The following is a 23,948-nucleotide window of genomic DNA, read 5'->3' as shown; positions in this document are numbered from 1 at the left end:
CCGTCCAGTGCTTTCAGGTTTTCGATGGTGGTCTAGCTTCAATTGACCCATGATTTCAACTATGAAAAGAACGTATATTCCATTCAACACATGAACGTATGTTGAAGAAATCACGAGTATGTACAATTCTAGACAGATGTTCGAAAGTGAATTATCTAAAGAATGTTGTAAACAAGTGAAATGGAAATCGGAAAAATGTATTGCTAAAAATGAGAAGAAATTTAAAGTGTACAAAAGTGAAGTAAATTAATGTTCATAAAATAAAGTTTTTTATGATCTTAGTTTGTGAATTTATTTTTTTTTTAAAAACTGTCTGTCATCAAATCTGTTAAATTCTTAATTCAATTAACTTAAAGGATTTTCACAACTCATTAACTCCATACCCTAAAGAAATATAATTAAATCATTTTCATTCATTTGAAATGCTTTACTTTGTGTAAAACAACTTTTACAAATTAATTATAGGTATTACCTTATACAAGTACCATTAATGGATGGATGATGATGGATGATGAATGAAAAACTGATTACCTCACCTAGAGATTAGTTTATTAATAAACAACATTGATACCCTTAGTGATTAATTCTGAACAAGAAATCTATAATAGAATGAAAAATCTAATAAAACAAATATACTATACTGACTGTTTATTGAAATGATGAATTTGTCAGTTATTATTATTACCATTATTATTATTATTGTTAAGAAAACATTAGTGAAGAGCTTTTCAAAAGTATCAATTCTAATAAAGAAATCGACAGTGGGTCATTAAAAAGGAGAGCATTAGTGATATATAACAATCATAATTATTAATTGAAGCCTAACAAAAATTTTCATTCAATGAAATAGTATATAAACTTTTATTGTAATGGTCAGATATAAGGTTCCTAGTAAGACAATTTAAAATTGAGGAATGCATTATTTAGATGTATAGTACTGTTGGAACAAAAATCAAGTTCATTTATTAAATGAACTTCTGGTTTGTAATAATAATTTGAGATCAATTACAATTTATTAAATTTAGTAAGAAAAATCAGCCGACCTCTCATTACCTCAGTCAAACTAACGAATCTGATTAGTATGGGAAAAATTCAACTAGTAATGTCTTTCACAAAGAAATACATTTAGATTTGTTCATTTAAGGGGCAGAAATGGTAAGAACTAAGAAGACTACGTCGATAGTCACAATTATAAAATAGCCTAGTTTCTAATGGTTCCCACGTCAGTGGTTATAGGTATTCATTTATATTAGTTGTTGCTGGTTGCAGCCCGTAATACCAGCGGAAAGACTTAGACAGCTAATACAAATGAAGCAAAATTCACCGCACTGTACAAGTCAGCGGCTATTTGGACACAGTAGCTAACTGGATAATGCTCTGAAATTTTAAATCAAAAAGTACTGGTAATAATAAAGATATTTTTGTTATATCCCAATTTTTCTACTGATTGGGACATAACAAATATATCTTTATTAATAACTTTCTACCCAATGCTCAACTTATTTGAAACCATCAAGTCCAACCTTAGCATTGATACCTAGATAAATACTGGGTTTAAGTCTCGATATGAAGATCAACACCAAGTACATTCAGCAGACGAGTTCTAAGTAGGACAAATTGCTTGTCGTAGATTCTAATGCTAACCAGTACTCGACTCTACTCATGGGATTTAATTAGCGTTTAGTGACACTGAACATCACTGCTCCCTCGAAATTACAAGAAAACCAACTATAAAGAAACCCAAGTCTAAGGTATACTCCCAACCATACGACATCGAAGTATATTATAATTCGGACTATACTGTATGTATTTATCGGTTTATGGCTTCAAGGATAAAATCACCGGAATACTCTCACTTTATATTGAAACAAAATATACCTATTAACCAAGTTTTATTTTCAATTTATTCAATAGGCCAAATAAACGGCTATGGTGGGAATAATATACAAATGAACCTGTACATAGATCATGATGATCTCTGTCGTCATAATCATTATAATCATTTCTATAAACACCGATTTCCACTGGCTTTTTCAATGATGATAATTCTCGTTTGGATTTAGTGTAGCGTGAAAATTCATGAACATCCAGTTACGTACATATTCAAACTAACATCAAATATTACTTGATTCAAAAATCAGAATAACTACGCTAACATTCATGTGTAAGCTCCTAAATGATCATTAGTAGTCATAAATGGGATGTCATAACTTGTGGATGCCTTGTTAACGTATGACGTGATAAGACCGACAATCAGAGAGTAGCGAATTATCGACTGGAACAGTGACACACGGAAACCGTACGAGCAGTTTAGTGTACGTATTGGTCCTGCTTCTGCCTAGCCCAGCCAGTTAAGTCCAGAACACCAATAACAGCCTCTCCAATACTAATCATTATTCTCAAACATACTGAGTTTATATACCAATCAAACTGACCACATCGTACCATAAAATAGACAACAGCATATGTACAAGATTTTGCCAAATGTGGTTGTGAATAGGGGAAATAGTAATTAATGGACTAGGGATAATTCAAGAATGGTAAATCGTATACTAATAGTCCATGGGTCAAAATAAAGCTTGTAATAAGAGGGATACGAATATGAATAGTTTAGTTAGTTAACAATTATACAATAGGAAGTATACATATCACATTGGTCCATAAATAGTTCTCAAATTTACCATTTATAAACCTCCACGGGATACAACATCCGGAAGGGAAGCAGAGAAGAGGATGGTCAAAGAACACATTACGCCTGGAAATAGAAGCAGATATGAAAAGGATGAATAACAACTGGAACGAACTGGAAAGGATTGCCCAGGACTGAGTTGGATGGAGAATGCTGGTGAGCGGCCTATGCTCCTCCACGAGGGGTAACAGGCGTAAGTAAGTAAGTAACGGGATATAACATGAGAACATTAAAAATAAAGTGGAAAATTTCGTCGAATACTTCATTCTATTGAAATATCTTCGTTGGATGGAGAGTACTATATAAATTGTTATCTTTTTTACTACATACGTAGTTTCATTTTAATTATTCTTTAAATATTGAACTAAAATGGAACGAAAACTTCATAAATCACTGTAGAAAAAGAGTACAATGAAATATTTGAACCATTGCCTACGTGTCAAATATCATTATAACAGGTGACTAGTGTATAATAAAATTATAGTAACAAAATTTGAAAAATGTTAAAGGTCAGCATACTGACAGTATATATGGGTACCCGTATAGTGTTTCGAGTAATACATGCTTTTTGTTTGTATAGTTATCATTGTACAGAAGCTAAAGTGTTATGACACTACGTATCACTAAATAGTTAGTCATCATTGGAAGTCTGGTTGTTTCGCTTAAAATAGATTAAACATATTAGTAAGTGATATAAGTAGTTTCATAGTTATCAGAACAAACTAGAAGTTATTTTGTACTATAGTTAATACATTGATTAAATAAATGAATTCCTAATTCAACTTAAACACTCAACAAAACAGTTAACTTTACCCAGCTCGTCACATTTTTTATTTAAACGACAAATATCCTAGCCTTTTGAATAATTCAAGATGAAATAATGTCTATCGAGCTTTCAATCAGGCATGAAAATTTTATGCTGTACTGCACTATTCAAACAATATACTTCATCTTTTACTAAATGATCTATAAAAACTGGTTACATTTGAAGACAAAAGATGGAAGCTTTGATCGACAGAATATATGATATACTATGACTTGGAATCAGTCATAAAACTAATAAAAACTAAATAGCGATGGACAGTTGTTTCGCCACATTCCAAGAAACCTCAGCAGTACTAACATACAAGATCGATACCAGGGTATTTAAAATGAGTTACAACAGTTACACACACAGACCGATCAACGTAGTTAAATTTCGCCGATCACTATTCCTCACTGGGATTTCTTTCCGTAAGTGAGGCCTGAAGATCCCATTTTGATCTTATGATTGGTTGTAGCCACGTACTACTTCGGAGTTTTAAAACAGGACGAGTTATGCGTCCATTGATCCTTGGTTTTCACTAGTTCTCTAGAGGATTTTAGGATATAGAACAATTGAAAACTATCGGCTTTTGTGTTCTGAATGGTCAGATCTTCTGTTTGTTATGGTTTATTTCTTCAAACTCTAACAAGTAATATATCTGAAGTCGTCCTAACACTGAATTCTCGGAAACATGAAAATAAGTTCAGAAATAAATAGCACCCACGCCACCTTATCGATTGAATGTTACCCCAATTTCTTACTCAAAAAATTTCACTCTGATCTAGAATAATACATATCAGTCGGCCACAACCAGCGTGAAGCCTGATACGAATATGCGTTTGCCCTAGTTCACATACCATATTAGTACGACGAGATGAAAATAACATTAAGAATAGCAAAGTAATCGAAATAATGTAGTAGCGATGACGATGAAATAGACCAAACATTGATAATATAGTTTGAAAAGATAGAATAAAAGGGTATGCATTTTTTAGCTCAATTTTTACAAATCATACCATTCAAAAACCCCATAATAATTCGGGCCCTGAAATCAATTATTCTTTGTGATACAAATTAATTATAAAGGTAAAATAGATTTTGAATTTCAATGGACAAATTTTTCTAAATCTTCATCGGTTTAGTTTAATCCTTTATCACTAACACATCATTTTCTAAAAAGCAAGTTCTACCACCAGTTGATTGTTAAAAAAACAAATGTAATTCTCTCTAAATTGGGAGGAGAAACAAATCAACAATAATTCATGATGAAATAATATAGTAAGTGTTATGATGTAACAAATATTTTGATAAAATTATTGAAGTGATCTCATAGACTAAACTAATTTTTTGTATTCAATGAACTAATTCAATCTCAAAAGAATAAATTTTGCACAACTCAACTACTACCTTAATGACTGAGTATATATATAATCAAGAATAAAAATTTAAGTCACAGAATTGCTAATGTTTCTTCACTTCACTTGAAGTGACAACAACATCCGATAAACTAATGTTGAATCAGAGTCATTTCCAGGATACTCAGATATTTAAAAGTCTCCTAGTAACACGCCATTTCGTTAATCAACTAATTGAGAATTAACACTAACACTCATATAGTATTCACTGTGACATTTGTATAACTTGTAACTAATACTTTCCCAGTACTGATCTCATATACAGTTCCGTTGAAAAGTAGGGGTCACCATACAAATGTTTTATCCTCATATGATACATTTCAGGAGCACGCATCCATGATCCCACCAAGGATTAAACTCAAGACTATTAGATCTCACTTCGGACGTCGAAGTGTTAGAACCATTAGGCGGAAATTCATAATTTCAATAAGTTCACAATCTGGAATGTCGACCACCCAATATCACTGGTGGTGAGAATTCAAGATCCTGAGTTCGAACCCTGATGAGGTCGTGGGTACAAATGGTTAGGTAGTTATATGTTGGGACAAAATATCTACCTAACGATTTCTGGTTTTTGATGCCACTCCAACCCAACAAATTATGACTACTAACACCCATAAATTAAAGATAATCCATACGAATCTCGTTCACCTACAGTACATTACTACTAATAAATAATTATGGAAAATGCAGATTTACCGCAAATATTTCTCTTGATTCAGTTACTACCCCACTTAAAAACATAATCGAGAGATTTTGAAATTTTCGAAAATGTTTCTTCAAGTTCTATTAAAACCTACAGAATACTTATATAATTAAAGTAGATTTTTTGATAAACCTCTAACAGTACCTTTAGGCACAAATACTGAGTCAGTAATCGTTATGATTGTGATTGTTATGAAAAATTTCCCATTATAAAATGGTAATTATGGAACTTTATTAGTTCTAAGCATCGTTTTTTTATTTCAAACCGACTTATTTCTTCTTACTTTTGATAATTCCAGATAGATATGACTACGTCATTCAGTCTCTTAATTTTAAGATCTAACTTCGTTAATAAGCCAAATAGTATCATTGTTAAAAATCCTCTAATTAAACTCAATATGTTTGCAGAAATAAAATACTTTTGAAATCACTGTTAAGACTGTTCATTGTTCAGTGACAATGGGTTACGCTGGATATTTTTTCATACTAGAAAACTATGTACACAATATAAATAACAGTAATGAAGATCAATGTCTAGACGACTTTTTGATTTGATAAAAACTAGAGACCTAGATCAAACAAAATAGTCTCTCAGAAATGATTTAAGTGTTTTGATTTATTATAAAAATAAGCGTTTGATAACTGGTTTAGATGTAGAATGGTAATTCAATAATTTAAGTATAAGTCTCTCCACCCACGACCAGCTTCATTGCAGCCGCCTACTTAACGTTTATATTTACTATCTAACATACTTTCATCAAGAACCTAGTGAATAAACAAATAATTTTATACAAAATATTTAGATTTTCACATAGAGTCAAATCATACTATTTCAAGTCTATCCGAAAATCTAGTCAAACTGTCAAAATTCACTTGCTATAGTGAATAATTCAGTTAACAACAACTATTTTTTATAAAAAAAAATTGTGATCCTATTTCAAAATGAATTCAGCTATTCCTATACAAACTTGACAATCTCCATTACACATATATACACATTTGTTTATTTATTTATTCATTAATAAGATTGTTTCTATGCTGTGTTATGCATATACAATTACATGTAGTTGTATACATAATAGTAATTAGAATAATGTTTATAATGAATAAATGTCTATGTCGCTATTTTATATAATAAGTAGTATATTATGATTGTTTATGTAAATTATTGTTGAAATGAACAAATTGATCAGTTTGTTGATAAACTATGGTCTTATACCATTTACTTGTCAGTAATTGTTGATTTTTAAGGGACATAATAATAATGTGAAACCACATTTATTTATATTAATTAGGTCAATAAAAATATACAATGTACTTTAGAAAAATGGAACTTTACTAACTCTCTTAGTATTGTTTCTTTGAATCTTCCCATTGATGTTTAGGACTGCAACTGGGCAGTCTCTAATTGGCATATGTGCATACTGTGTGTATGGCCTCGATATAGCTTTAATTCACAAGCATTGTAAGAGACTGACCAGTTGCAGTCCTAAACATTAATGGGAAGATTCAAACAATTAATACCAAGTGAATTTCAACTTCACCCCATTTCACAAGCATGTGGCTATCAGGACTCAGTAACTGGGTGGATAACGCGATGGCGTTTGAAGCAAAAGGTACTGGTTTGGAGTCCCAGAGTGAACATCAACTCTGAGATGCAGGTACATCCACCTGACGAGTCTCAAATATGACGAAACGTGCGTCCTGGATTCCACTGCTAGCCACTATCAATCTTTTTTACCAACTCTGCATTAATCGGTAGATCGGTGAAGCGATACAATGTTAACATGTTAACATTGGTCTATGAAAAGTTTGATTAACCTTGGAGAAATTCGCATTTAAAGTCAATAGTGTAGTGCTCTATTCAAATATATTACTTTAATAGCAGAAAACTCTTAAAACTTAACAAGATAAATACGTTACATCACCAACTCTAAATAAATAAATATTTTTTTTAAATGGAAGGATTGTAGCTAGCAGACGAATCTAGGATGTTTTATTTTATTCGGGGCTAGTCAGCTGATGTACCTGAATCCCAGTGTTAATGTTTAAATTGAGACTCGAATTCAATATTTTTATGTCAATAGATTTTGCTCAGTACTAAAACTTGAAGAATATTATTGGGTGTCACTTAGCATTGTCGATTTAAATGTTGATTGTATGAAAAGACTACTTTCACACCCAAAATGATCGATTATAGTGTTGCTAACAGGATGCTTAATAATGAAAAATTTTCTTTCTTCAGTACAATTCTTACAATTAGAAAATGTAAATTAGATTTGAAAAACTTAAGTCTATTAGTTAAAAATGCAGAAAAATATTCAGTAAAGTTTCTGGAATAGACAACAGTTCGTATACCACTTCTGTGATTGAGAACAGGCAGTAAATTCTCATAATAAATCCTTTTTTTGTTTAAATATTTACTTCAATCTCAATGGCTTTCATTTTAAAATCCAATCAATTAGTGATAGTTTACAAAAGCTGATCAATGTCCTCAATCTGTCAATGCAATAAGTTAATATAAGGAAGTGGTTTTATTCGTTCAAAGTTAGACAAGTAAAAATGGAATGTTTCAAATATCTATTTAACTTCTACTTAAGGACATAGATAAAATAATTTCAGTCATTATCTCTTGGACAATCAGTAGTTTGTTCAGGGTATGAACCTACAGATGCATGAATAAATTTCTCCAGAGCAACACTACTCACATTTTGTGACATCAACATTCTCTGATCCGAACTAACGAGTCTCTGCTTTACATTAAATACTAGAAAAGATAGTTTATCGAAATGGAAGAGGATTGTTGTTTGTGATTTGTAAACTTTAGGACAGATATTATTTAATATCTCATTTCGATCATTATAACTGACTATAGAACAACTAACTTGGCATTTTAGAAGTAAATCAACAATAGTATGGTGAGCTCGTGAATATTGTTGGATATTATAGTTTACATTAAGAACTTAACTCAGGCAACCATTGAAAACTAAGAAACATCGTGTAGCTGTTTCGTCCTAGTATGGGAATCTTGGTTTCCAGTAGTTGTCTAACTAGGATTGGTATGTAAAGTAAACCATAAAATTCAACAATCTCCACAAACCCCTTGTATTAGTAATAATCATATCCTCACTAATGACTAATTTTCAAGAGTAATTACTAACAATTCTAGTGAGAAGTTTTTATGGATGGAGTTGAAACACATCTAGTGTGAGACAGTTACCCACCAATGACATTGGAAGGTGTTTACGTAATATGGTGAATTGATTGAAGTTGGAAATGAAAATCGTTGGTTGGCAAATCAGTTGTTTGATTATAAAGCATTCTATGTGATATCGGAATGTTCTATATTTGAACTGCTGATAAAGTGATTGATTCGCACCTACTGAAGAGTTTCAAACTAGAACAAAACAGCTGTCCAACATATCCTGCTTTCAAAAGTTATGCAAATAAGACCAGTTTGTGATTTACACTATAAAATGAACAAGATTTTGCAAACATGAATGGTAGGATATACTTATTCTCCTTACTTAGTTCTCTTCCATTGTTTATTTCTTACGGCTTGACGAATGTATGAAAATTTCTTTTTTTTTCAGAAATATAATCATAAAGTTTTGTGCTAACCGAAAATGGGATTCCATGAAATGAATTACTCAAAATACTATTTCTATTATTTAATATAACTAATGTTCAATACTTTAGATAACAGCAGTTATAAGTGAACAGTTATTTACAGTGCAATTACATTTCTATCCTATCAACAACAAAAAATATCCATCTATATTGGACAACTATTCTGTTGAATAATCCGCACTAGTATAATATTGTAGTGAACAAGAACACGGGTGGGGACAATCGAATGTCTTTAAGCACAAATTACAGACTATCTCACTAAATTCTGATAATCATACGGTAAATAGTTAATTTGCAAAATAACAACCAATTGTGATGGTGGGAAGATTTGTTGCTCAGGTGGGTGGTTTCGATGAAGTTTTGTTCTCTGAGCTGGATGGTTTGGTCGCGGAGCTTTCATCGTCCTTCTGAACGACATCATCAGCACAAACTTCGGGTAGAAGTGAAGTGTTTGAATTTCTCCACAATATGGAGAAACAAAACTCCATCAAAAACAATCAATTGTCTCAATGTTAACTGTTCCTTCGGCAAATATCAGTCCGTCTTCTCTGATTTCACTGTTCATGCATTTTCGTACCGATTTCACTTCATTCCTGTTCTTTCCTTATCGATCTTCTGTCAAAATACATTCTACGTCTGACTATCACCATATACTACTTATGTGGATATAAGTAGACCACACCACAATATAATACTGTATTAATTTATAAATAAATAAACAAATAAATTCAAATTAAACAATATTGTTTTTGCTGACTAACCTAGATTGTTATCAACGATTACATTTGCGTGAATATGAAAGAGGTACCTTGACAATTAGCTAGTTTTTTATATATATTTGAAATGATTTATGTACGAACTAAACATATGGATACATGTTTTATTTATATGATTAGCTCATATAATGTTTGTAAGAATTAGTCAGATTAAAAACATATTCATTTATATACATTAATTAATTCAATGTACAATTGTAAAGAATTAACTGAATACTGTCAATCAGATAACAGAAATGACCCTAGTGTTAGAAAAACTTTAGTATTTTCCGAAACTTCAACCAGAATCACTTTTAAAAAAAGATGAATAATTTGATAAATGTTAGTTTAGGTTTTCGAATCTTGTGTTGATAATCAAACAGACTAGGCTTCATAAGATCTAAAAGTATATGAATTTGAATATGTAAAATTGTTTTATGATTTCTCATAGAAATTAATCTACTCTAAACTAGTATGTATGCTGATATTGTACTAATAACAATAATAGAAAAGAACAATGGTGTTATGTAAATGAACTGATGTTAGACCAAACCTATCAGACAAAGTGATTTGAAATTAGTTAGATGACAGAGCTAAACAGAAGAATCATATCTTGTAACAGAAAAAAGAGAAGAACTAGGCCGTCTGAGCGGTCTGCATTCAGTTTTGATTTCTATAAACTATCCTCTGTTTCTCTGCTTTAAAACACACGTAAAGCGAAACCATAGTTTTTCAACAGTCCTAATATCTGTCTTTTTAAGTAAGTGAGCACTATATCGTGAATTGATTGATATAGGAAATATACACTATTAAATCTTAATCCGCGAGAACCAAAGATCCTGAGTTCAGTTAGTGAAATGGTATCCTAAATAGTGCAAAACTCTTATGAATACAATTTACAGATTTTTAGAAATCTTCCACACTTATTACACTTTACTGATCTGAGTTTAAAGTCGTCTACGAATTTGATCAAAATTTGTCTGTAAACTTGTTGTAAAGTATACAGATCTACTTGCTGTATTGGCTAACGGTATGGTAATTAGGTTGGAAACAATTAAAAAGAATCTATAAAATCAATGAAATTATATTATTCTGTTGAAAGAGTTGTTCTTTTTGGAATATATAGAAGTAGTGTATAACGTACCTCAATTGAATGATTACCATATTACACTGAGAAGGTAATCGAAGTAAGTAGCAAATCTAAAAATTGGCGTTAATTTTATAGACAAAATCGATTTCTTTATTAGTTGAGTTCATGAGTCAATTAAAGCTAGACCAACACCGGAAACCTGGAAGCACTAGACGGCCATTTCATCCTAGTATCAGACTCCTCAGCAGTGCACATCCACAACCCCACATGTGGGACCGAAATCCAAGAACCTAGGTCTCGCACGCGAACACTTAACTTCTAGATTACTGATCAGGCATCCAATGGTGTCAATGTCTGACTTCAACCAATCCACGAAATTGCGCCACCATTCAACATTGTCTTGAGTGAGTTACTAATCCACAACAGACCCGGTTAAACTCCACTGGTCATAGCTTCTCACTAGAACCCCACGAAATACCTTTTGAAGCCAGTCACTAGTGAGCACATGGTGATTATTATCAGAAGGGGGTTTAGTGGAGATTTTAGTTATTTAATAGTTGAATTCATGAGTCAATTGAAGCTAGACCACCATGGAAAAGCTGGAAGCGCTGGATTTCACATAACTTAGACGCTTACTGAAAGAAAACATAATCATATTGATGAAATAGGTGCTTAATCAGAAACAGATCAGTTGCATTGACTGGCCGTTGAGATGTAAGTGATCTCATGTTGATCTAGTCTTACAGTGCTGATAGAATCCAATCGGTCAATTTCTAATATTTGTAACTAGTCTAAGTGACTCAACAGTGAGCTCACTGTGTTATAATTTCAGATGGTTGGAAGCAATTGATAAGCAGTCTAGTACCGTGTTTTTCTTGGTTAGCTTTCATCACCAAAACCCATCTATAAACTCGGGGGGACTGATATTCCATAGGGTACCCGAAGTCATATCTCTCAACTTGATCGATCAAGTCAGATTACTACTAAGTATTAGACAAAAAATGTTGCTAGTTACTACTCATTAATCAATAAGTATAAAAATCTCAATCTTACACGATTTCAGTCATGATTCAACTAGCTGTGTTAGTACCTCTAACTATAACATAGATTAATACAAGTGTAAATCTCTTTGGAAACAATACTTCTTCCAATCGTGTCCATACTCCTTTCTGATTTGTAAAAATTGTCATGAAAACCTATAACCATAGCTTTGTAGAGATTATCTTCAACCAGATAGCATCAAATAATTCATTTCGTTGTCACTTTCAAACAAATAAGCCATATAGTGTTTCCTACATTTTATCTATTATTATGTAATAAATTATTTCTTATATGGTAAAAAAAATATCATAATTGCATTACGTCTAACTAAGAAATTTCACTTACGTAATACATATTCAGAGCACTTTGTGTAATCAGTTCAATATTTATAATCACATGAAACAATCTATTCTATTGTTGTACAATGTAAATAGTTGACTGTTGAACACGTGGTATTTCTTCTGAATCTATAACTTGTGTGAAATTGATAATAAGAAAAATTAATTATTGAAAGTATCTAATTTAGAAAATAAATTAGTCTATTCACTTATAATATAGATTACATTCAATTATGGTTGTATTATTGTAAGGATGGTTCGTTGGCAAACTCAAAGAAGTCTCAAGAAGCCCAGAAAGAGCCGAAGACATTCCATCCAATCACCGCTAGGGGAATGTCGACGTGTAGCTCCCCTATTGGATGAATAAGAAGGACCCCCCATATGCCTATTGGCTGTCCGAAATGATGATTTACTTTCAGGCAAAAACTATAAATACATGAGAATTTTGTGCTATCTTTGACACTGTTTGGAATAACATTCCTACTTACTAGTCTTCTGTTTTCTCATTTTGCGACTTAGGAGGGTTCTAGTGTTCGAGTGCTCAAGTATTACGCGACATACTAAGAAACTAAGTTTGAGATATAACAATTATATCATAAGTAAAGTAACTATTCATCGTTGAATTTCAATATAGTTGTCTAGAATAATACAGCTTATTGTAGGACTTGAAAGCTCTAGGTTCTAGCTTATGTAGGGTTGCCAGTATCCAAAACAGAATAATCCTAAACTAAGACATAAAATGTTTGATCTCTATTTATTTTCGTAATCGTTTTCTAACTGTTGTATCAATCTGTGAGGAAAATCATTGTTATTCCTTTATTATAATCAATTAATTTCGTAACTCATTCAATACTTAAAGTTGTTTATTCTAGATTGGCATTCGTGGAAAAGTCGTTCAAAACAACGAACCACTGAGCATTGACATAATTCAATCTCTGGACCTTTACAGTGACTTGTCACTGGATAGTAACCAATATCCTGTCTTGTTTAGTCTTCAGTAATGATCGAACACTATTGGTCAAGTCGCAGTGTGGCCACTAGTTTAAGTGATTTCATATTGCATGCACAATATTTTATATTAGGTGTTTGGGAGTAGTTTGTACAAAACCCATGCACTTAGGTTTCGTGCTAGTTGGCGCTCATCAGGAAGGCCCACAGTCGTCATGAGGGAACTAATACTCTCTATGAGATTTTAAATTCGGCCAGCCAATTCTACCGTCTGAAACGTTACCACTCAGCTATTCGGGTAGCAAATGATCGTTAGTAGGACTAAGATATTTGCACTAGTTCATTCCTGAATAGTAACTGATATTGCACTGATCCACTACTTTAATGCTTATGGAACATTATTGATCCTTGACATTATAAAACTTGAATGTATGTTTGGTAATATATACTTTCTTTCCCGATTGATAAGTCGCAAAAATATCACAAACGCACTCAGCATTTTATTTTAAGGAGAATTAGAAACTTTTTTATTATCATTAAACAATAATTAATAATTGATAATCATCAATCTGTTCCATTTATTCAGTTTGATGTTAAGCACTTTTACTTAACTTAGTACACAAAATCACAACAGGAGAAAAACTAAACCAATAAAATGGAAGTACTTTTATGCTTATATCAGAGGGAAATGTATTGCAACTTGAATACTTATGCAACTACACACACAAACAAACAAGCTACCCGCTTTTTGAGTAACGTATTACAAAAAAGGTTGCCTATTTAATAAATCTGACAATAAAAATACACTTTAGTTAAATTTTATTTAGGTGAACTCTTGATTAGACAAAGAGTATAGTTTTGAATATGTTGCCTGTGGATTTCATAGATTATTTTAATAAATTTCAACTGGAAGCTTCAAATGCTTCCCCGGAAGATTTTTCTGATAAACTCAATTTATTCACATCATTACTATTTTTGATTTGTACAATTGTCATTACATTAAAACAATATGTATTTAATAGTATGTCATGTTATATACCAGTACATCCAACTGGGAAAGATTTCGAAAATTTCCTATCTGATTATTGTTGGGTGCATGGGACAATACCATTAAGACATGATGAACCAATGCCAAAAACACCGGAAGAATGGAGTATTTATGAAAAACAACGTCGAATATGTAAGTTTTAGCTGTATATCCCATAGACTAATATTTGAAACTTTTATTGTTGTTTTTTGTGGGAATTATTACTATAAAAGTCACATTTTTAAGTAATTACTATTTCCTCACATAATAAACATTTTTATGTTTGGAATAAAACTTCAGTAGCTCAGTTTTTCTTTATCTCAACTTATCTTGCTTAAGAAGAAATACTGTTGATTATTTTCCATTTCATCCTTAAAATCCATATAACTCGTGTTAATTTTTAGACTGTTTAGTCCCATAATAGGAAGAAACGGCCGTCCAGTGCTTCCAGGTTTTCCATGGTGGTCTAGCTTCAATTGACTCACGCTTTCAACTATGTTTAGTTATTGTTGAGTTTCCAGATTCCCCCTTCATATGTCGCATAACGAAGCTGATGATCAGAATTTTTTTCAATAAACCTTAAACGGTGGCTGAAATTTCCAAAATGATGATAAGATTCTTGTATGTCATTGTTATTTGTTAAATTTTCCTAAATATCACCCATTACTTAGTCATAAGTTTCCTATCAAAGCTTATTAACTGATCATTAAATTTTCCACTTCACTATCAATATACAGATTTGATATTAAGTAAACATTTTATACGATCAAACGTGCGTTCTGGATTCCACTGCTATTTACAATCTATCTACTCTAAATAATTGATTACAGAATAGCTATTATTGAAACAATCGACATAGGATGAACATATACTAAAAAAGACTGTTCAAAATTTAATCCCTAACATCAACAATGGGATGTTAATGTCATGAACATGAACTTTATAAATCTTGCTTAGTTGTCCAAAAAATCTCCGTAAACTTTTCTAACATTACATAAACATGAATGATTTTTGTCCTTACAGAGAGCGTTTGAAAACTTATTCAACTCATAGTTTGTTGTCAACCAAGAATACTATTACTTGAAAGTATTAGACGGTTGTTTAATCAGAAGGGGTTTCGTGGAGATTTCAGTATTTTCACAGTTGAAAGCATGAGTCAATTGAAGCTAGACCACCAAAGAAAATCTGAAAGCACTGGAGGGCCGTTTCGTCCTACTATGGGACTCTTTAGCAGTGCACATCCACTATCTCGCCTCGCGAGATTCGAACCCAGGACCTACCAATCTCGCGCCAGAGTGTAGTATCGGTTTATATGTTAAGCCCATATACTTCATTCTAGTTACTGGCCAAGCCAATTCACCTATATATCAGAGTCATTATTCGCTTATTAACCTTGACTGTATTTTTATATGAGCGTATATATGTACCCTTCGTATCCTATTCATCATATGTCTGTCATTCATTTTTGTTTGGTTATAAATATTGAGTAATGCTTGCTCATAGCGAGTTGGCTTCCCAGCCATCTCCAATACGCATTGTTTTCGCTTCACTCCCGAGTTGGCTTCCCAGCCATCTCCACTGCATGTCATTTTTGCTTCGTTCCGCTCTTATCTATTGGCTTCATCACTCTGATTCCATGGCTAGATCAATGAGTGTAGAAAATATATGTATTCTAATTCCATTCTCGTATTTGGCTTATTTAACTTCGTTATTCACCAACGCGGATTAAGTCAATTATTATATACGAGTATAGATGGAATCAGATTTACGCCGCAACATAACTGGCGATCCCAAAATACGAACGCGCAGCGAAATCGATAACTTCAACGCCGCAACATAATTGGATGCCTCGCCGAACGAACATGGACCAGAATCGACAACCTCGACGTACGAACTCAACATAATTGTTGAGCAGTATTTGAAACATGCAACAGAATTGGCGACCGCAACGAGCGAACACAAACCAATAATGGAACCGCAGACGACATATTCCGTTATGATTCGAATAATCATCATATGCTCATTATTACAATAATGTCATATCATCATCTAACGTGGAATTATTATTTTTGTTCGTATTGACATTTAACTATGAAATTTACGCAGTCATATCACTAATCGAACAAATCATAATTATATGGACATTACACGTTATGATATTCGAAACTCACTGGATTATTTTTATCATTCAATGACGTAAAATTTCCCTGATTCAAGTGAGTTTGTTCCAATTTTTTTCATGTCATTTTCGGTCTAATATTGCACTTTATCATAGACATAAGTTTGGAGTCACACTCCCGATAGTAGGAACTTATGTTCTCGACGCAACTAATATTCATTTATCTCATCGGTACTCAGCGATCGTCATTTCCTACACTTTCAGCGACAAGCTAAACCAAACTTCTGCAATTTTTGTTTCACTATGAACCCTACTTTAATGTTTATACACAAATCAAGTATTTAACGCCGCATTACCAGCCGATTATTAATGATTATGTTCATACTATCTATTCATTCACGTGCATGACTGAACGCTGCATCATCCATTACCCATAAACACTATTCGATTACTGCAACTAATAGTCTATTCCCATTGCACTGTACACCAGAACAGAGTTTAGAGCTAGTCTCTCAAAGATACACTCTTGTTCGTCACATCCAAGTCAGTCTCACTCGCCGTCATCGATAATCATATGTATTGGTATTTTCATTATGCGTTAATACGGTTTCGTAACAAATGAGGTTGAGCGCATATCCCTCTAACTACACAAGCCACGCTAGGCTTCATGACCAAAAAGGAATACGACTCCGCATATCTCGTCTCAGCAGTCACTATCCTGTTCCTCTGGTCATCCTACTAATACATATTTAACGATAACTCAACGCAAGCGACAACGCACACTGACTTCGCATTTTATTATCATTATCAATAGCAGTACAGCAGTGAATATCAATCGTTGAAGTCATCATCCTACGGCTGGATTATTTCTTATCAGTTATGTAAATTCGAATCTACTCATCGCTGAATCGACGCTATTTACTCTACCGCGGCTTATCAGAACATATTCATATTTCACTGTTCTTTATCCTCATATCCAGTCGGCATCACAGACCAATTTCTGTCATACTCAAACAATTTATTACTCTATATTCACGATATTTCGAATCCCTTATACGAATGTGTTATTTTATCGTCCGGACAGTCTCAACATAAATGCATGTTGAATTTTTTGTACACTTACTAATTTACTCATAATCATATGCTAACATTTCAATTTTTGTCCGCATCTTGACAATGTTCATGTACATTTTTACATAAGTATGACACTTTCGTCTAATACACTCACCCCTCACTTGACACTGTAATTTATCAGGTATTGTAAAATTATTTTTCCCTACATGTAATGTTATCTACATACCGCTTCAGTGTCATTTTTCGAAAACAGACATTTTTTTTATAAATGTGCTATTTTCTACAAGGGGGCTATGTAGTATCGGTTTATATGTTAAGCCCATATACTTCATTCTAGTTACTGGCCAAGCCAATTCACCTATATATCAGAGTCATTATTCGCTTATTAACCTTGACTGTATTTTTATATGAGCGTATATATGTACCCTTCGTATCCTATTCATCATATGTCTGTCATTCATTTTTGTTTGGTTATAAATATTGAGTAATGCTTGCTCATAGCGAGTTGGCTTCCCAGCCATCTCCAATACGCATTGTTTTCGCTTCACTCCCGAGTTGGCTTCCCAGCCATCTCCACTATGCATTATCTTTGCTTCGCTCGCTTACACTTGCTCATATGCCCACAGCTTTCTGGTCTGCATCATTCATCAATAAAAATGTAGTTGCCGCTTCCTTTGCCTTCTGATTTTACACACCGTTAGGATTGGTATAATAACGGTTATCGAAGTGAACTATCAATGAAGCATAGCACTACAAGAGTACTTAACCGATAGACCACTGAGCCGGCATCCGACGGTGTTAATGTCATTATTTAAAACTTTTCAATAGTGGATATCCAAGACACTAAACTTACAACCTTCAATTATCATAATAAAGTACATTACATCCAATGCTGAATATTATCAAATTTAGTTCGAATCTATTTATCGACTACTGTTCAAAATCAAGATTACTATTGTAGGAGTATAATTTTTAATATTCTTATTGTTCGATAGATTATCTTTGTTTATCTTACTTCTTTGTCTATATTACATGGTTCATGTAAATTGATTTCGACTCGATGGATGTTTCATTACCATAATTATTCTCTGAAACATTTCTCAACTATATAAGAACTCTCGTTTAAATTAGAGCGAATAGTTTCACAGTATTTGAGCGCCGAGTTGATGTAAGACATTAAATAGGAATAATATATTTGTAAAATCTCAGCCAACTAATTAAATCACTGTAACATTATTTTCTTAACTCATTTAAATTAATGTTTATTTTTCTTATTCTGATAGGTCGACTTGATAAAAAAAACCTTCATAGACATCTTATCCAAACAATATTATCTCCACTTCATATTTCATACTAATTCAAAATGATTAAATACATAATGTTTAGAACAACTGAATTGGAAACATTATATGTTTCTGTGGAATCTAGGAAGAGCATTTCCTGATGTTTAGAACTAGTCAGCTGTACCCACTTCCATCCTATTGTTGATCCTCATGTTGGGACTCAAATCTAGTACTTTTTACTTCAAACATAAAGACGTTATTTACTGAGCTAATGGGTTCAGACAGCTAGCAAATACCTACTATATGAGTATTATATCTCGATAATTATAAGTGAGGGTTTGAATTATCCCGTTGTTGATGTTTAAGACCGAATTTTGATCAGCCTTTATTGATATATGTACATCCGGACTAGATCACCTTGATATAACCATTTTGTTATAAACTATTTAGAATACATAGTTTGTAGCTAGCAACGGATTATAGAACACACGTTTCTTATTATTAGGGATGCGTTAGATAAATACAAAGTGATATTTAAGAAGTGGTTTTTCATAACGATTTGAGAACCATAAAAATTCAGAAAATACTAAACATAGGTTCTGTCATAGTTTCTGATTGTTCTAAAAGTTCTCACTTGTAGACTTTCAGATAGAATCTTTTCTCAATTTCATTGATTATTTAGCTCAAACCAATTCGTAAAGAAAATTATCTTGAAATTCTTCTAGAATCATCTGCATTTTTAGAGAATGTGTCATACTTTGTCGGAGACATTTTTCCAGGATAATAACGATATTCGATCATTGAATAGAACCTAATTAATTTTTTTTTATTTCTAATCTATTTCCAACGATATACAAACTTTATACTGAATGTCCAACCATCGGTTTAATTGTGAATATAAACTATTGAATATCTGATTACACTAATATATAATCTTATATATTTATATAGTAATCACTAATTATATTAGTGGTTGACGCAATAGTTTGGCATCTACTCCTTTTTGCTCCTTCCTGAATCTCTGTTCGCTCCATAAAAGAGTAAATCATGAGAACTGAAATCTGTTTTGTGTCATCGTCTCTTGAAGATAATTATTTAATTCAAATGTATAGCACTACCTCTTTTTCTAGTTCATTATATCCCCACTGTCATTATCCTTCCTAGTACACGAATTCATGCATTCATCCAATTAATTTAGGAGTATTTTATCCTCCTACCTTATATGAGATTTTAATGATCATAAGACTTAAACTAACGAACACTGTCAATCAATTTCGATTACTTGATCTCAAAAATGAGACTTCTCTTGGCCAGTTTCAACAGACACTTATGTCAATTTATAGTAATAAACTTGAAGCATATATCTGGTCAAATTTAACAATCACCATTCTTATTCATCATATATACTAAGTATTATTAGAGATTGTAGTAATTTTATTAGTTAAATCCATGAGTATGAGACTCCTCAGAAGTGCACATCCACAACCCCACATGTAGGACCCAAATCCAAGATCATCGGTTTCGCATGCGAGCACTTAACCTCTAGACCACTGATCCGGCATCCAATGGTGTTAATGTTTAATTTTAATCGATCCATGATATTGCGCAACCTGTCTCTACCCGACACTGATTGAACTCCACTGGTCACGGCTTCACACTAGAACTCCAGAAGAGACAGGTATCTACCTCAGACAATAGATGAATGGTTGCTCAAGATAATGGATAGATTAAAGTTAAACCTTAACACCGTTGGATGACTGATCAGTGGTCTAGATGTTAAGTGTTCGCGTACGAGATCAGGGTTCTTTGGTTTGGGTCCCACATGTGGGGTTGTGGATACGCACTGCTGAGGAGTCTGATACTACGATGAAATGGTTGTCTAGTGCTTCCGGGTTTTCCAGTGTTGGTCTAGCTCAGATCGACTCATGAATTCGACCATTTATATATTAAGTGGTTTGATGAATATTTTTTACATATGTCATAATTGTATTGCCTTATTGATATTTTATTGAACAAAATTAATTAATCATTAATTAACACATTTGAAGTTTTAGTCGTTGAGTGGCAGTTTTGAAATGTAATACTAGTACCTTTAACACACACACACACACAAATCTGGCTAAAACCGAATCCATCAACTTGTAATTGGTCACTGTGTTGCATATAATATAGACGGCTCATCAGATACTTCAATTTCAATATTTCCAGATAGTTAATTAAATCTTATCCGTTGACAGTTACAATGATAATAGCAATGATAATACTCACTTTGTTCAATAATAGATACCTGATCAAAATACAGCATTATCAGAAAAAAAAATGGACGAAAATGTTTTTGAATTCCCGTTTTGTATGGAATCAACTTGTGAATATTTAAAAAAATGTGTATAAAATCTTTTAAATAGTAATTAGCTGCCACTCTTATTCATCAGTAAATGTCTACAATTAGTCATCCTGCCACAACACCTCTTTTTATCGCCTAACATATTTGATGCATGAATTACATAGTAATCACTTCTTGTTTCTCCAAAGGATAGTTTGTAAATATTTTTCCAAAAGTAAATACACATAGGGTCAAACATATGGATTATTTCTAATAGACATCATTAACTTGAACAAGTAGTCATACTATGTAGTATTATAAGACAGGTGAAACAAATACGTTATCTAACACATCGAAAACTCCGCCTGTAGCCCCTCCGGGGGCTATTGCCGATCCCAAGCCCGGATAAAGGAGGGGGATCGGGCATGAGGTTAGCAACCCCATCTCGTAGAAAACTAACTCGCTATAAAAACGCTAACCAGAAAAAAATTATTCAAACCATGTGAAACTCTATCCTGGGAGTCAGAAGGTTTTCATTTATAAGAGTTATAACGCTTCATGGTGAAAGCCGTGTTCCTTCGGAAGTCACAAGGCCAATGCCCCTTCTGACAACCAGAGCAACTATTTATCTAGGTACAATGAATGCTCGTACAATGTGGGAGACCGGGAGAGTCTTCCAAAGTGCTACAGAAATGAGGAGATACAGCCTGGAGGTGCTTGGGATAAGTGAAACACAATGGACGCACGTTGGACAACAACGACTAGCTTCAGTTATACTTCTGTTATACTCCGGCCATAAAGAAGAAAATGCCCCACATACACAAGGAGTTGCATTGTTGCTGTTCAAACAAGCACAAAATGCACTTATAGGATGAGAATCTCATGGATCAAGGATCATCAAAGCATCCTTCAAAACAAAGAAAGAGAGCCGAGAGATGGAGACAGACATGACATTAATAATGAGTTTTGATCTGTATGTATCTGATATCTGTCGGTAGAACATTGTAGATAAAGATGTTATTTCATATTTTATAACCAAGAATAATTTACTAATAAACTAACCACTATGATGATTCTTCCTGAATTTCTCGGCAATTAGATAGCTTGTAAACATTTTGTGCAGGTGTGTAAGTACACGCGCTTATCGTACATAGTTAGTTATTTGAAACAAACGTAAAAACAGACAAAGTGTATGGTTGTAAATGCACGTTTGCAAAATATGATAACTCAAAGATATGAGTAGATCACCAGTAACAAGATCCCGTTTGTAAACCATAAAGATCAACGACTGACCTAATAATTCACAGAATGTCTATAGATTTACATCCTTACATCTATCTGTGGTAAACAGATAAAAATATCCTCAACATTTCAGTTATCTAAAAGATTTACATAAACTAAATTTTAGACATCTATTTCTTTTAGGTGCACTTAACCAGTGTGACATTTCACCGTTTAGTCTTTAATGACATAAATATATGCATATATATTTCAGGTCATATTCAACTCTATTTTTTCTCATTGCTAACTATAGTACTCATAAATACCTGATAATCTATTATCATGCTTACAACAATATTATTCTGCACAGTTTTACGTATGTTTGCATTTATGTACACATACAAGTTAATCCATAGGTCTAGTGTGTACACATACAAAATGATACATGTAAGATGAAGAATACGCATATATGAAGGAAAGGTAAACTTTAAAAGGTATGCAAACATGTTACTATTCTTATTCTGTTCATTTAAATTTTTTTTGTTTAGACATATATATATATACGTATACTTTATAAAAACCATTTGAGCATTTACAAATTATAAATTGATTATAAACCGTGATATTCCATTTGTGCTCCAAATGTATACACAGTCATCATTGCATTGAACAGTTATAAATCATTTATTGTGTTCAAGAATCTTACATGTGTACTAGTGGAAGGTGTTTTACTTAACTGGTCTATTTAAATCTTATCTCAGTTCTATCTTTCAAAAGAATAATTATTCAGATTGCTAGAAATTAGTGTTGTCCTGATCGTTATTATTATTATTATTCCTATTATCTTAAACGTGGATAACCATACAAGCATATATATAAAGAGGAAAATATGGTCGCTCAAGAATTTATCAATTTCTTCTCCAGTTTACAACTTCCTGCCTCAACTGGTATTGAAGATTTCGGTGATCGTTTAAATTTCTTTACTACCATCCTATTTCTAATCGCTACTTTAGTTGTTACAGCGAAACAATATGTTTTAGGTGCTATATCATGTTATGTATCTGTTTCACCATCAGGTACAGGGTTTGATACATTTCTAGTTAATTACTGTTGGGTTCATGGAACTATTCCATTGAGAAATAATGAACCTTTGCCAGAAACAGATGCTCAATGGAAAGAATATGATATACATAGAAGGATCAGTGAGTCACATCTATTTGTTAGAGTTTATCTATTTTATTCACAATTGATTTAAGCTGTTACCTATAGAAAATTGACTCAATGAATATATTTTTTGTTGAGCGGAACATAAATGGCAAAAATTGTTATAATGAATAAGATTTAATCATTCTATTTCATAGTTAGTCATCATCAGCTACGAATAGACTAAATTTATAACAAATAATATAATATAGTTGAGATCATGAGTCAATTGAAGCTAGACCACCATGGAAAACCTGGAAGCACGAACGGCCATTCATCCTA

General features: G+C 32.7%; 1 protein-coding gene across 2 annotated transcripts in view; it reads left to right on the top strand.

The window, feature by feature from the left end:
- Window positions 1-14,280: 14,280 nt before the first annotated feature.
- Window positions 14,281-23,948, top strand: part of Smp_141290.1 (putative innexin) — a gene marked incomplete at both ends in the record, with an annotated part of 42,287 nt that continues 32,619 nt past the window's right edge. The window contains one exon of one of the 2 annotated variants that reach the window (XM_018793328.1): window positions 14,281-14,596. In XM_018793328.1, coding sequence (XP_018647855.1) covers window positions 14,281-14,596 — 316 coding nt within the window. Of the gene's footprint in view, window positions 14,597-23,352; window positions 23,666-23,948 lie in introns of those variants that run through there. The other variant, XM_018793329.1, reaches the window with a different exon arrangement.

The sequence above is a fragment of the Schistosoma mansoni genome, chromosome 1 (genome assembly GCF_000237925.1).
Source record: "Schistosoma mansoni strain Puerto Rico chromosome 1, complete genome".
Classification (NCBI taxonomy): domain Eukaryota; kingdom Metazoa; phylum Platyhelminthes; class Trematoda; order Strigeidida; family Schistosomatidae; genus Schistosoma; species Schistosoma mansoni.
The sequence above is the reverse complement of the archived record's forward strand: the minus strand, read 5'-3'. Positions and strand labels throughout refer to the sequence as shown.